Source organism: Palaemon carinicauda, chromosome 11 (genome assembly GCF_036898095.1).
Source record: "Palaemon carinicauda isolate YSFRI2023 chromosome 11, ASM3689809v2, whole genome shotgun sequence".
Lineage (NCBI taxonomy): Eukaryota > Metazoa > Arthropoda > Malacostraca > Decapoda > Palaemonidae > Palaemon > Palaemon carinicauda.
In genome coordinates this window covers 62048256-62064267 of record NC_090735.1, presented here as the reverse complement: position 1 = coordinate 62064267, position 16012 = coordinate 62048256, and the positions used below count along the sequence as shown (strand labels likewise).

At 34.8% G+C, this 16012-nt stretch overlaps 1 protein-coding gene across 1 annotated transcript in view; it reads left to right on the top strand.

Annotated features, from left to right (window-relative positions):
- The window catches only part of LOC137650039 (plasma membrane calcium-transporting ATPase 2-like), a 145609-nt gene that overhangs the window by 63100 nt on the left and 66497 nt on the right, over window positions 1-16012 (top strand). Inside the window, 3 exon segments of the mRNA XM_068383061.1 lie at window positions 8290-8358; window positions 8992-9213; window positions 14787-14989. Coding sequence (XP_068239162.1) covers window positions 8290-8358; window positions 8992-9213; window positions 14787-14989 — 494 coding nt within the window.

The following is a 16012-nucleotide window of genomic DNA, read 5'->3' as shown; positions in this document are numbered from 1 at the left end:
AGTTGCTATATGTTTAGACTTTTGACCATGCGTTAAAATAAGTAACTTGAGGTTAATTTTACTTCATTTATTTATTTTTTGGTTTTTGAAAGGTAGGTTCGTGATGATGGGCCTAAAATTAAAGTTTCCTTCACTTTCAATTTTTTTTTTTGTGGAGAATCGCCACATTATGTTAGGGTGCAGTTCAATGGCGTTTTATCCATCTGCCCATTTATTATTTCTGTGAAACTTGCTTGATGTTCGTATTGTTTACTCTTCTTTTGTTAAAGTTCAAGAAAATATCTGTTGGTTTGGATATGATGATGTTTATAAAGACACTGGCTTCTTTAGTGAAGCTCATTTCTTTGAGATATTTGTATTATGTATATTAAACGCCTTATAGATGTGAATCAACTTCGAGTAGAAATCTGGGAAGGTGGTCGTCGTTTAACCCTGGGAGTGTTCTTGGAAAAGGGTGTTCCACACATCACTCTCTTAAATTGGATGCTACTCAGGAAGCGGTATAGTGCAAGTATGGAATTTGTTTCTTGTTTCAGAGAAATAGTCGAAGAAAAGATCAACCTTTGTTCTAAAGTCTTCAGGTTCAAAATCTTTAATGAGGATGTACATGGATTTTTTTCCAGAGCCCAACAGCAGTAGCATAGATTCGGAACCCGGAAGGAACCAGGTCGGAATCCCTGTTCCTGGTACCAGAAGGATGTTTTTCTTGGGCGATTTATGGGAAACATACTTCTACCCTGGACTATTGCAGCAAAGAATTACAGATAGTTCCAATAGATTAATCCCTTTTCCTTTAATATGTTAGGGGATTTATAGTTGGTGGAAAATGTAATTCTTGTCTGACGTAAAACTAGTTAAAGGGATGTTTCCCTTAGATTTGTCCAAGATAAAAGTACTTCCTTTATCAGGAACCAGTTTACAAATCCTTGCCAGTGCTGTCAGTCTGTCTGAAAACACTGTCTCTCAATTGCCCATTATTAGAGATTTTGAGCCGGAAGAGTTTGGAAAAAAGTTTTATCTTTTCTCCAACTTTCTCTGAAGATGAAACATCCATAGTAGCATCTCACCCTACCTGGGAAACCTCTAAGAAAAAAGACATGTCTAAAACTCCCACTTCCAAGATCAATACCTGGGATAAAGATGAGCATCATCCCAGCATTCAACTAGTTTTAAGTTGGTTTGCATTTTTTTGGTATCTAACACACTTTAATACAAATGAATCAAAGAAAAAAAAGCTTCCCTAGGATAGCTAGTCTTTAGAAACTCTCCCACATGTGAACCAACGGATTTAGTTTTTTTTAAACTTCTCCAACAGAAGGAGAAAGATACAGCATTTGAACAGCGGATTATTCTAGAAATAATAAATTTGATTATTAAGATACCATTTTTATTATATCATTTATACCATATTGATGTCATATACAGTTCTTTCTCATCAGGTGTGCAAGAATACGATCTCAATCTGTTGCCATGTTTAATTGAACATGAAGATGTCTTTGAAACTAACAAACACACACACTCTCTCTCTCTCTCTCTCTCTCTCTCTCTCTCTCTCTCTCTCTCTCTCTCTCTCTCTCTCTCTCTCTCTCTCTCTCTCTCTCTCTCTCTCTCTCTCTCTCTCTCTCTCTCTCTCTCTCTCTCTCTCTCTCTCTCTCTCTCTCTCTCTCTCTCTCTCTCTAATTCAGATTCATTGGAAAGTAGTTTTGTTTAGTATACAGTACTCCAAAAAAAATTTGCAGGTGCAAGTGAGAAACTAATACATTAAAAATGCAAAACACACATACCCACATACCCGTATATTAATATGTAAGAAAAGTACATTACTCATAAATCCCCTTTTTATATAAGATCATTTAATTTTTAAATTGCAATTTCAACATTTACCAGAACCTAATCCTTGTAGATACAGTACTGAAGATCACTGTCCTTGCATTTTGGAAATGTTTGATTAAAAAGAGAGTAATTAAAATTATTTTTTTTATGAACCCCTGTTCAAGAACTATTTTCTTTTGACTTGCACCAGTAATTCTAAAGTTACATGCGTCCTTTCATTATTATAATTTTTTAAAAAAATATTTACATCTTTTATAGGTGTTAACTCAGCATCTTTTGTAGGTGTTAACTAAGCCTTTCTAGTTTTAAAATAGTAGTTGTCAGTTGCTACTTATGGTCTACAGATTCAATTTTTTCTCTCTTGATCTACATATACCATTTTACTATATAATACTTCAGGAACGTCATTTGTCATACAATTCTTCAGGAACGCCTTTAGGTTCACTGACAAGCACTTTCTTGAGGCAGAAACTGCAATACAGTGATACTTCTTGATTTAAAAGATTCTGCTTACAAAATTTTCCCGCTGAAAAACGAGATGCGTCGCCAGCCACAAACACGTCACCATCCTCCCGCGCGCCCTGTCAGTTGCTACTGTTGGTCTACAGTTTCAGTTTTTCTCTGTTGATCTACGCATACCATTTTGCTATATAATACTTCAGGAACGTAATTTTTCATACAATTCTTCAAGAATGCCTTTTGGTTCACTGACAAGCATTTTCTCTCGAGGCAGAAACTGCAATACAGTGATACGTCTCGATACAAAAGATTCGGCTTACAAAATTTTCCTGCTGAAAAACGAGACGCGCCGCCAGCCATAAACTCGCCACCATCCTCTCGCACTCCCTTCAGTTATCTCCCTTCTCTGATGTTAGTTACTGCCATACAGTCCTGCTCTCCTATTGGTTAGCATCTATTCCATCATGCATCTACCTATCAGCATCTCTCGCTCATTTTGTTTTGGCTGCACTATTGTTAGCATTGAATTCGTGTTTGTGATTTTGCTTTGTGCTTTTAGTTACCGTACTATATCGTGTTGCATTATTCAACTCGTACATTATTAGCCTTGGGTCCCAAGAAAGTTGCTGAAGTGCAGAAAAAGAAGTAGAGGATGCTTTCTATGGAGATGAAGCTTGAAATAATCAAGAAGTATGAGGCTGGCATGCGGTTAAGTGTGATCTCTAAGGAATATGGCCAAAATCTGTCAACGATAGGAACCATCCTAAAACAGAAGGAAGCCATCAAAGTAGCAACGCCTTCTAAGGGCATGACTGTTTACTCCAGCAAGAGAAGCCATGGCCATGATGAGATGGAGAGACTGCTGCTTATTTGAATTAAGGACAAGGAAATCCTTGAAGGCACCATCACCAAAAGGATAATCTGCCAGAAGCCCAGTGCCATTTTTGGTTATCGTGCGCGTTCAGGCCGAAGATGACGCAGAAGGGACATCGAAGCAGGCACTCCCAGAGTTCAAGACTTTTTGGGGGTGGTTTGAAAGATTTAAGCGATGGTCTGGCATTCATTCGGTGGTGCAATATGTAGGCTGCCAGCTCACACATGAAAGCGGCCGAAGACTTTGTTTAGAAATTTGATAAATTGACTCTCCAGCAAGGGTATGGTCAGCTGCAAGTCTTCAGCTGTTACAAAATGGGCATTTCTGGAAGAAAATACCTCGTCAGACATACATCTTGGCGGAAGAAAAGAAGCTATCAGGGCATAAGCCTATGAAGGACCGGCTTACCCATGCACCAATGGGGATTGTAAGGTGAAGCCCCTGCTGGTGTATCACTCGTAGACTCTTCGAGCCTTTAAAGCGCACAAAGTGATTAAAGAGAAGCTTACGTTGTTTTGGAATGCTAATGAAAAAGCTTGGGTAACAAGACACTTGTTCACTGAGTGGGTAAACCTTTGTTTTGGCCCGACTGTAAAAAAATATTTGGAAGAGAATTGCCTCCCCTTGAAATGCCTGCTGGTGTTGGACCATGCTCCTGCTCACCCTCCTGGCCTTGAAGAAGATACCGAAGCTAATTTTACATTCATCAAGATTCTCTATCTTCTCAACATCACCCCTCTCCTCCAGCCCATGGACCAGCAAGTGATTTGAAATTTTAAGAAGCTTAATACAAAATATCTCTTCAAGAGATGCTTCGAAATCACTGATAGCATGAACCTCAGCCTGCGTGAATTTTGGAAGGAGCATTTTGATATTGTGATATGCCTCAGACTCATTAAGATTTATAGGGCTTCAACGTAGGCCAATCTGAATCCAATGCCGAAAAAGTTCACAATCCTGAACCTCTTGCTCAATCTGAGGTTGTCGAGATCATTAGACTTGATATGTCCCTGGATCTGGAGGTTGATGTGGATGACATTAATGAGCTTCCCGAAGAGCACCAAGAGGAACTTACGATGGACGACCTGAAGGAGTAGGAGGCCTTGCAACTGAACATCGTTCAGGAACAGTTCTCTAGCAGCAAGGAGGAAGAGGAGGACCCCATGACAATGGGAGAAGTTAAGGAGTCTAGTTTGCTACCATGAAATAGTGGCTTTTGTCAAAGAGGCACCCAGAATAAGTTTGCACATCTTCTTGAGCAGCTTAATAACGTTTGCCTGGTTGATTCAGTAACGTTTTAAGAAGCAGGCAGGAACAAGCTTCCTTGGATGGTTATTCATTAAAAGAGACATTCGATACTAGTAGGCCAAGAGGAAGCTGAAAGTGATCCAAAATAAAGAAAAGTGACAGTGGTGAAGAAAATTATTAAATTTAGAAAATACAAAATGTAAAGTAAAAAAAAAAAAAAAAAAATTAGAACCAGGCAAAGAAAAAAAATTTAATTCTAAGTTTATTGTTAAGTCGAGTTATTTTCGGCTATTTGTTAATGTTTTGTAAGTTAAGCGTTAATGTTTTTTTGCCATTTATTAATGTGTTTTGTAAAGTTGAATATTAGTTTTCTGCCACTTGTTAATATTTTTTGCCATTTGTAATCCTCCTCTGCCACTTCGCTCTCAGACATTGCCTCACTCCAAAGGTAAGCTTCCACATTTTTTTTATTGTATTTACCACAGTCTTTTCTATTTATACATTTAATTTACAGGTTATTATTGAATGATCCAAATGGTTGTATTTCATTGTGTTTTGTGGAGTTTAGCCTTATAAAATTTTAATGTGGTGTTTTTGTAGGGCTTGGAACAAATTAGGCTATTCACATGTAAAGGGCGACTAACAACGTAAGAAAATCACTGTACGAAAGCAACTACGGAACCAATTAATTTCATATCGTGAGGCATTACTGTATCTTTAAGAAATGTCTGACACCAATTTTGTGATATTCCATTTTTGATTTATCACTTCCATTTGCATGGCACAATTTGACTATCACACATTTTGCATTCCAAATATTGAGGCCTATTTATTTAGGGCTTTATATTTATAAAGTCTAATTTGAAATTATTAGGTAATATGGAAAACGTTTATCAAAATACCAGTCATTTTTGCTTAAGGCAAAAGTCTTGGACATAACCAATTATTGCTAATTAATAACAGACATCTTTCAGAAGTTTTTTGAGCAGAAGGAAAATGGCTGAATATAAATTCTTATCATTTAAGCTATCAAATATTACCCAATAACTGGCGAGTATGCTACAACCTCTAATATCTGAAAGTAAAGAGCTTGTACCTCTAGTTAGATTATAGTTTCCCTTCTTTCCCCTTATACAGTTTTAGTATAGTAAGAGCCGTAACATGTCAACCATAACCTAACGCAAGGTCGCGAGGAGTTCTGGGTTTTATTTCTTTATCAACTGATTAATGTTTTTTGAACACATATCTTTTGTGTTGGTGCAGGAGTTTTAGAATGGAAATATCTAGTCAATTTAAAAATGTTGAAAACTTATTGTTTTAAGTCACTGTATTAAGAGTTAGGAATTGAGGTTAGTTTCACAGACGGATTTTTAATGTGGTCGGATTCATTTTCTGGCAAGGAATATATTGGTTCATAAGAGTATTTCAATTATTTTGGTAGAGTAAAAGTATTTTTTTTTATTTAATACTCAATGTAGTATTGAATGGAATTCTTTTATTCCTCAATATTTCCATGAAACCCTTGATATTCATATTGCTTCCTCTCCAGAAGCTTGGTGTATTGAAATTTACCTCTAAAGTCAGAAAGAAAATCCAATTTTCTTTTCTTACAATATACTTCCCTCTAGTAAAGTAATGAGACACTAGCAGTCCGTGACAAGAAGTAAAGCACTGGGGCCTCTTTGTGATTTAAATTTTCAATTTTTTCGTTACTTTAGTTCAGCCTTGACATACACCTCTTCCAGATTGTGATAAGTTTTATTGCGTTTTAAGTTGTCTTTAGCTGGATTTGTTAACAATTACTGATCGGGGATTGTACCATCATTTAATTTACTGATGTATATAGTGCAATGGCCTCTGTGTTCCTCACCTGTAAAGTACAGTATAATTCAAGTTTGAGCCCTAGTGAACTTGTTTTTAGTGGGAAATCCAGAGAAGTCTAGGCTAGCCGTTCAAAGTGGAGTTTGTAACAAAGATGGCACACTAGCTAAGCTTTGATAGTGATGGTTTCAAGGATCTTAACTTATTTAACTTCTTTTGTTTAATCTCAGAAGGCCAGTGAGTCTTCGCTTGTAAGTGGCAGTTCTGATCTTACCTGTCCAGTTGCTAACCGTAATCTGACTTCCTAAGTCGAGTGTAGCAATAGTAGGTTTCCATTCAGTAAATGTTCTGAATGTTCACTGTGCCGTACAGAGTCGAAGCTATCTCCTAGAGCCGCAAATTCTTTAATTACTTTAGATCCTCATTCTGCTAAACCCTTGCACGGCTCCTAAGTTTTATAGTGGGTGCTGCTGATGGGGTCTTTTAGCTTTTTAGAGTTCAATTAATGTCCAATTTTCTTATTTTTTGAAATATTTCAAATATCTAAGAAAACAATCTGGAATCCCTCATTTTAAGCATGGTTCATTACCTTTATTCTAGACCAGTTGAGAATAAAATTTAAATTAATTTTTACTATTTTAATTCTAATCTGTAATTCTCATATACAGTATTCCTTTACTTCACTGGCACTCACCTCTATCAGAGAGTAGGAGACAGCAATACAAACATCAGGGAAGGTTAATAGAAATAACAGAATTTTATTGATAAGATTTGTTATTTCTATACTCACTTGATTTTCATATACATGCTCACCCTCCCCACTGAATTATAATGGCAAGAGGATAGGGAACAGTTAGTCTTAGAAACTGAAATAACAAAGAGGTCCGGCCACTTCTCTTCTTGGCATTAACACTATAGAGTGACTCATTACTTAACTAGAAGCATGTGTCTATTAAAAGGAAAGAAATGCTAAACTTTCATTTTAAATTTTAAGAGTAAATGTTGATATACCCAGTTTCTGGAAAGGAAGCAAGATTAACATCAGGTGATTATAGAAATAACAAATGCAATCACTAGAATTCAGCTTTTCTTTACCTTTCCTTGTCCTGTTGGACATGATGTACATTAGATAACATTCTTGACATTTTTATTGATTAAATTAGTGTGGGCTCATAAAAACTAGAGAAACTTAATATTCAAATCTTGTTGCAGTTGTAGAAGACTTATTCTTGATAGGGAAGTGTTAGAAACTGTCGTCGGAAATTCTTAGAGTTTAATTATTGGGTTATTGTTTGTGAATTAAAGATGAAGGTAAGTACAGGGTTCTAAATTCGACGCAAACAATATTCCTTTAACATGGGAGATTGCATTAATAACCTCTCTAGAAGTTATAGAGGCTGCATCCCACGCATGACCTTTATTTTTTTCCACCCACTGCAGACAGTAACACCTATTTTGTGTGTGGAGCTAACTAAGCATTTGCCCATTAGGTCATGGTGGTATTTTGAGTTAATATAAAAATTTTGAAATCTTTTATGTCTCACATTAGGAATTTTGGAAAGAATTGAATTACTGTACTAAAAGTGCAAATGCTTCATTTATTTTCAAGGTTTAGATGTTTTTTTTATGGAGTTAACATCTTCTATGAAGATTATATCGATATGCTGTTACTCCTTTAATGCATGGAGTTTCATGTAATTATGTTTACATAATTTGCAAGACAGGATGGTGTTTGTGATTATGGTTGAAATTGCTTTTTTTGGTGGATAGGAGATGGATTGTAAACCCTCACCTTAAACTCTATGCAAATGATTTAGCTCCTTCACCAGTAGTCCTTTAAAACAATTTAAGTAATTTAAGTCATATCCTTACCTCTGCCACATAAAGCTTATGGATTTGATTTCTATACCCCATCTAGTACAGTACTAATGATTTTATTTCTATTATATCTTTTTTATTTGCATGTAACCCCTGACTTCCAACCAACCAACCAACCACTACCGTTGTTGCCTCCTGAATCCATCATCATGTATCATCGCTTGTGCCCCAAACAGAGGCAAAAAAGCAGCGGAAAAAACAGAAGAAGGGCGACTTGGGACAAGAGTTGATTGACGCCAATCCTAGTATGGCTCCCATGGCTTTTAGTACTTCACAAATCCTCCTGTTACTACCTGTTATTTTCTTTTCAGGATCGGTTTTATCCTTTTATTTCTCCATCTTTTTTTACCGTGCCCAGCTATACAAGTGATTGGATGTTATTGTGTTATTGTTAATATTGAAGACTGTACTCCTATTGTCTTTGTCTTGTTTTCTCACAGTATTTTTGCCAAGACAATGTTCATTGTAATCACTGTTGACTACTTTTAATTTTTCGCTTTTGATACATAATGTTTGTGTTCCAGACTTCATGTTGTTGTAGCTTTGGAAGTTTTTGTGTTTCCTCATTGTAATTTAGCTTTTGTAATTGAAATAATGGTAATAAATGTATAGATGTCATTGTTTTGGCAAAGCCTATTTCAGACTTTTTAATGTGTTTAGAGTGCTGGATCATGTTACATATTTTTGTGTATTGTATTAATTTTGTTTAAGATTGAACAATATTAATGCATGATATGGTAATTTATTATCATTCCTTCTTTTAAGTCACTTAAAGTTTGATCCTTAAACCAATTTTATGTATTTAGATTTTGGAATGCAGTGGTTAAGTGGACTCTTGACCAATTTCCAAGTGTTTTATCTTCTTTTTTGATTTTCAGACAAACAAAATGCTGAGGGAGGGACAGTGACAGAAAATTCTCACTATAACACGTCCAATTCTGCAAATGCCGATGGCGATGTGAGAAATAGCAAGCCTCCTAAAGAAGATGGCGGAGGAGGCGAAGAGGAGTCAAGTGGTGGTGGAGGTGGAGGTGGAGGCCATGAAAAATCAGTGCTACAAGCAAAGCTCACCAAGTTAGCAATTCAGATTGGTTATGCTGGTAAATATTATTACAAATAGCAGTTTAAATGGGAATTATCCTATAAATTCCCTTTTCTGTGCATGCTGTTAATGAGTTCTTTAGATTAAGTTTTTAGTCCTACACAGTGATGTTGGTGTTAGTAATAGTTCATTAATAATTTTGTAGCCTACCGAATCATATTTTTTTAGTCAATGTGATATTTTCTGTGTGTTATAAGAACAAGTAAGTGGTCCTCTAGATAATTTGAGATATAGTGAATGTTAGAATGTTTGGCTATCAGCCTGTCTTTCAGAAAGGGGGTTTGTCATATCCTGATGCTCATCTGAAAATAATATCAGTAGATTATGCCTTAAAATTCTAAGAAATGGTGGGGAAGTCTGGAAATCTAGTTGTCAACATCTCTAAGTATTCTTGAAAGCAACTAATGAGGATTGCCTTTGCATCACTGCTCAACTACATTTTTATTCTTCTTGATGTAAATTACCATGTATACCTATGTTATCTGCCCACGTGTTGAATGTTTTTGTCCTTTATTTGTTTTCTAAGCTTGGGATAAAAATCCCTTTTTTTGCAATTTTCCTTAGTGGCCAAGGCAGTTTTGATAATTTACCCATATTTTTTAATCTCGTGAAATGTAATTGTTCGTAATTTTTTCCTTTGTTTAATCCATTGCCTTCTGCAAGAATTAAGAAAACTTGGTCATACGGTAAAGTTAGGCTTCAAAATGAAGCCCTTCAATATATTTAGGATAGTTGAAAGTCCTTTTGTAAAATCTTTTGTCTGCTCTAATTCACTGGTCAATAAATTTTAGTTTAGGATTTGTTTATATATGAATGTATTATTTCGTATAAAACTCTATTGAACTGAAGTTTACCTGTTCCTGGCTATCTTGATATCATGGAAATAAACTGGTTATATCAGCACTACACAACCTGAGCTTCAAGCCCTAGTATCACCTCTTGCTAAATTTTCCTGCTTTCTGATAACTTTGGTGTATGCATACATAACCTAAAAGTAGCCAAATAAGTTTCCGTTCATGAAACATGTTCTTTTTCCTTTCTTGTTCTTTCAACTGCACTTTGTGTCTCGTACTTCTCAGTAGGGTAATCTCCTTCAATATGGTATGGTCACATTTGTCCCTTTTCTGTCTTCCCAACCCAGTCTCAAAGGTAATAGTATTGGATACAGCTAGTCAGAAAAAGAAGAGATAGGAAGAGATTTATAAATATAGCACGTCTTTGTTCTACTTGATTGTTTTTCATGATATTATAGGATATTTCTATGGAATTCCTTGCATAATGTCCCACAATGTAAGTGAAGTTTATCATTAGGGTTCACTTTTTGTTCCATCTCTTCAGGATTTTGTGTATGTATGACTTAAGCTTCTAAGTCTTCAAGTTGGGGAATGAATAAAGCTTTCTAATATCTATATGGGTGTGTCAGTCTCTTTTGGGATGCATTTACTGTAAAAGGAGTTGAACCTTACTTTTTGTCATTTGCCTAATCCCTTTAGGCAGTATTAAAAGTTCTTTTCAGTATCTTTTTGCACTATTTTTGTCTACTTCCCACCTTCCTCGACTGATCCTACTATGGTTTTCACCTTGTAAGACGAAATCTTATATATTTGTTTAAAGAGAGTGCAGGAGTTGTTACTCTGTCCTAATGAGAATGGTAATCTTGAGAGTCGGATGATGTTAACCTGTTAGATACACCCTGTTAATGTTCCTGTGTTGAAGTCCTCAAGGTTATTGACCTGTGTCTGGATCTATAGGACACTGCTGTGGAAGCTGATTGATTTGGCTATGCCAAGAAGTCACCGTATCCTTTAGAAAAATAAGGTTTTTGTTGGTTTTTACTTGAATTTATTTCAAATATTTGATGATAAACTCAATTTGCATAGATCTAAACTGTATTTGTTTCTACATGGATACAAAGCCTCGTCCTTTAATAGTAGTATGTTTTCAGCGTAGCGTGAACTCGGCTGTTAAGATCTATATTGAGGTGGTCTAGCCTAAGACCTGCAACATTTCCCTGCTCAGGTAGGTGGGGAGGTTGACAGGAGTTGCCAACTTTCTCTTAACAGCCTAAATTGTTTTGAAATTTCCAGGAAAGTAAACCAGCCAGATGGTTCCCTCCTAAAGTTAAGATTCCTATTAAATGACAAGGGTTTGTATCCATGTTGAAGTTATTTGTATTTTTTCTGAACTCTACAAACGTGAGTCTGTAAGTTACGCTTTCTGCCTCAACCACCCTGCAAGTCCTAGGTTTAAGGTCAAAGTGGTTACATGATATGCTGGCAGAGAGCCAGGCTTCACCGCCATCCGACAGTAATTACTGACACCTCAATATAAATCTTAACATCCGAATTTCAGCTACGCTGAAACATATCCCTATTAAAGGACTCAGGTTTGTATAGTTATGAAAAACCCAACTTTAAAAATTAGTGATTTTTTAAGTTAATACACTATGGTATATTATTGATGTGTAGTTGGATGCTTTCTTAATTAGAATGTTTAATTAAGTTATTTGCATGCTATTTGAGTATGTTACTCCTAAATGTGTAAATCCTCAGTGCCTAAATTTTAAGAACCATTTGTAGAAGTATTTAATCGTCTAACCTCTTCAACAGTCCTAGCTTTTGTAGTTTTACCTTTTTCATGATAACTGTAATTTTTTAATATTTTCTTTACATGTCTTACCGTAATATGCTTTGATTACTTGCATGCAAAATGTCCATCTTCCACTTGAAAATAGATCATTGTAGCAATGACCTAAATATCTGACTCAATGGCCTGACTGTATAGAGGTTTTCATGAATAACTAATGATTCCTGCTTGATAATAAGAAGCATAAAGTAGGAGATGATGAATGGCGAAGTATTGAAAGCTCAGATAGAGACGCCTGGTGAAATCTAACCGAGGCCCTTTGTGTCAATAGGCGTAGGAGGAGGAGATGATGATGATGAAGAATAAGAATACTTTTCATATTGAATATTACACTTAATGATCATTTTACTGTATAATTTCTTATATATAATTTTATTTAATGTTCAGAGAAACAAAAGTCAGAACATTATGAACATTGTTTACTACTTATGGGTGATGAAGTTAGATATTTTTACAAGAGATTTATATTTATTTCAATTCATTAAAGTTTGATTTATTTGTTATCCACCAATCCATAACACTTTAGCAACTATTTTTAGAATAAATTAACTTAATATTTTTTAAAGATTCATAATTGAATTGCACTTTAGGACAATACTGTCATTCTTATGTTCAATACACTTCTCGCCAGCTGATGTTACCTTTGTCTTACCTGAATTCAGGCAGCAATATTAGATTTTCTTGTAATTAAACATTATTTGATAGAATATTACTATTGTTAATAGTAGCCATGCCTAGCAAGCTATTTAATTGAGAAAAAATCTTTTTCTTTGGCACAAAGCTCTTTAGTAATTGTATATTCTTTGTTTCTTTTTTTTTAATATGAAGCACAAGTAAATGTACTATGACAGTTAGTAAAATTCATAAAGGAAATAAATACTAACATGTAAGTGATTAAACATACCACTTTAGAGACACATCTTCAGTAGAAATAGGACAGTACTATAATGCAATTTTTTACCTTGAATTATGAAAGCATTTAGATTGACTTGAAGGCTAGGTATTGGATTAAAGCCTTTACTGAAGATTCAGTCTTTAATACATCATGCAGCAAAATCTATTTTGACAGCTTTTAGCAATAACAATGAGGTGTGATATAGTTAAACCAGGGACTATGATGCATTACAAATAAATCAAATAACTAGGACTTTTTTTTACTTTAAATGTACTTTCTACACAAAATTTCCAGCAACACCTGGTTGAATCTATGGATACAGATGATATCTTTTCGCTGAAGAGAACTGGCATGGGTTCACCATTATAACTTATCTTAAAAATATCCATAAGACCATAGATAAGATGAAGAAAGAAACACTATACTTGCTAAAAGAAATTATTGCCATAAGCAATCAACGTCTGTAAAGGATCCTCCTCTGCCAAAATCCATCACTTGGTATATAAGGCAGTCAGGCTGCTGAAATATCTCAGAGGAGATGGCTTCATAGATATGATTACCGATGATGTAAATGATCTCATTGAGGCCCACTCAGATCTGTTAAGGAAGGAAGATCTGACCGAGATGACAAAGCCTGCAAGTTAGTATGGAGAATGAGAGTATGAAGATCCCAGGGAAGAGGAGGAAGTTGTAGTATCATCAGCCTTTCAATTCTAGAGGGCAATAGAACTTCTGAAAATGGCTAAAGATTGGGACCTGCAGATGATTTATGCATTGCAGTTCAGTAATACTATTGACAGAGCCATGGATTTTTTTAAGAACATTATACAAGAAAAGAGGCAGCTCTAGTAACTGGCAGTCATTATATTCCTCACCTATAAAAAGGAGAAGACAAAGATGCTTGTGTTATTTCAGTCTCAAAGTCAAAACTATTCCCTATCCACTTTACACCACAATTTAGTGTGGAGGGGGGTGGACATGTATAGAAATAACAAGTTTTATTGGAATTTTGTTTATTTCCATGAACCACCCCAGATGTTCATAATGCTGACTCCCAGCAGAATCACTTGGTTCAGCATGGTCAGATTTGCCCTTTTTAACTGCCAATAAGGAGTATTCCCTATCTTCCCCATTCTCTCATCTATTTTTTCATTGAGACTCTCATACTCCAATTATAATTTGCAACTATGAGAATCTCATTTGGTGCCACTTGTTATGTTTTCTATGATATAAAGATCACCTCATACTACCTTTCAGTATTTAGGACCAAATCTTCTGACTTTACTACATTTTCTGGACTGTCAGTTTACTGTTCATTCTTTTCCAGTCTCCACAAACTTTATTTTGCTTGTATAGATATTTCATTTGTTATACTGTACTGTATTCTATTCTTATATCCTAAAACATTTTTTACAAAGTCTACTCAGCTTATGCTATTTATACGTCAAGTCATTTGTCCATCACTGCTCCCAAGGTTTTTGAACTTTATTATGAAAATCAGCAAATGAAACTCTGCTGTTTGTTGATTGACATCCTCATTTAAGATTCTTTGGAAATACTTTGTGTTATCTACATTGCAGATTTGCGACATACATACATGAAAAAATTCAATAAACTCTTAAAGTAATTATGAATCTAATGTATAACCTTTTTAATTGCGCCAAGTGGTCTTTGAATGTAAAATCTTTGTGTCATCCACTGTAGATGGATGTTAATACAGTCAAGGGAAAGAAAAGAGTTAATGAAGTTTATATCACATCTTGTAAATATGTACTACTTTTCACATATTTGATTAACCTTAGTTGAGAATTTAATCAATTTTTATTTCTGTTTTTGGAATGTTTACTGTTTACCATGCAGCTACTAGATACAAGAAAAATGTTCCTATCACACTCTAGGTGCATTTTTAACTTTGGATCGATTTTTGAATAAAAACCATTAGTGGAGATTTTTCATTCAAAAACTTGAAGATTCTTAAAGAGTACACTATGGCAAAGACTATTCTCAACTTATATTTTACTTATTTCCAGGTTCTTTCATTGCTGTGCTGACTGTTGTGATTCTGATTCTCCGTTTTTGCGTACAAACTTTTGTTGTGGAGGGCAAACATTGGAGTCCATTTTATGCCAATCATTTTGTGAAGTTCTTCATTATTGGTGTTACTGTGTTGGTGGTAGCAGTTCCAGAGGGTCTGCCATTAGCTGTTACGTTATCGCTTGCTTACTCTGTTAAGGTGAGTTTAAATGCTGTATGTATATTGATATAATTTATTTTTAGATGAGTATACTTGCCTGTACAAGGAAGGGATTGTACACTGTTTGCTGCTCTCTTTTATTGACATTGAATATGTGCTTTGTACTCAAAATCTCATGGCAAATCAAACTATTTTAAATTATTTTGGTGAATCCTCCTTGCGAATTATGTGCTATTCATTCTTTCAAGGAAAATAGATTGTTTATGATGAACATATGAAATGAAAATTTGTACACAATAAAGAACCCATACCAAGGATGGGTGTTATTCCCCATTAGAGCAGTTAAGGTATGCAGTAATTGAATAGAACTGATAATATTAGGATCGGTACCAGATTTGTTTTTTACACTTATCCTAATGGATCGATGGCAAAAGGCAATGAATGTCTTTTTTAAGCGCGTGCCAATTTAGATGAGTCTTGTTTACCTACCTCTATTGAAAGTCAAGGTACATGGTATCAAATTTGATATTTGAAATAACTATTATTTCTATCAAATTTATTAAATTATTTGATTTTATAATATATCACAAATTTAAAGTAAGCATCCTTACAGTATGTTCTAATTTTGTTATGATCCAAATAATGGAATTCTCATTATGATCAAATAAGTATTATTTTTGTTCTCTACTGTAGTTCTTTATGATGGGGTTTGAGTTTTTAAATGATAGAGATATAGAGAAAAAATGTCAAAGGCCTTGTAGGTTGACATACAATCAATAGAAATTAAGTTGAAGATAAGAACTTTAACTATAGTTTGTAGTTATGAAAAGTAATAATGCTACAGTATTAGTGTATCACTTTCTCTCCCTCTGGGAAATGTGATATAGGGCTTTTCTATTCAAAGGTAAGATTCATGGAAATAAACATGGTCTTTAAATTAAAATCTATATCCGTACTTACTTTGCAATATAAATAGTTTCCCTGCTTCTTCCCATCTTTGGTTAAGGCAATACAATAGTTATTGGTCATGACTTGAGAAATCTGAATACAGTAGTTTTTGTT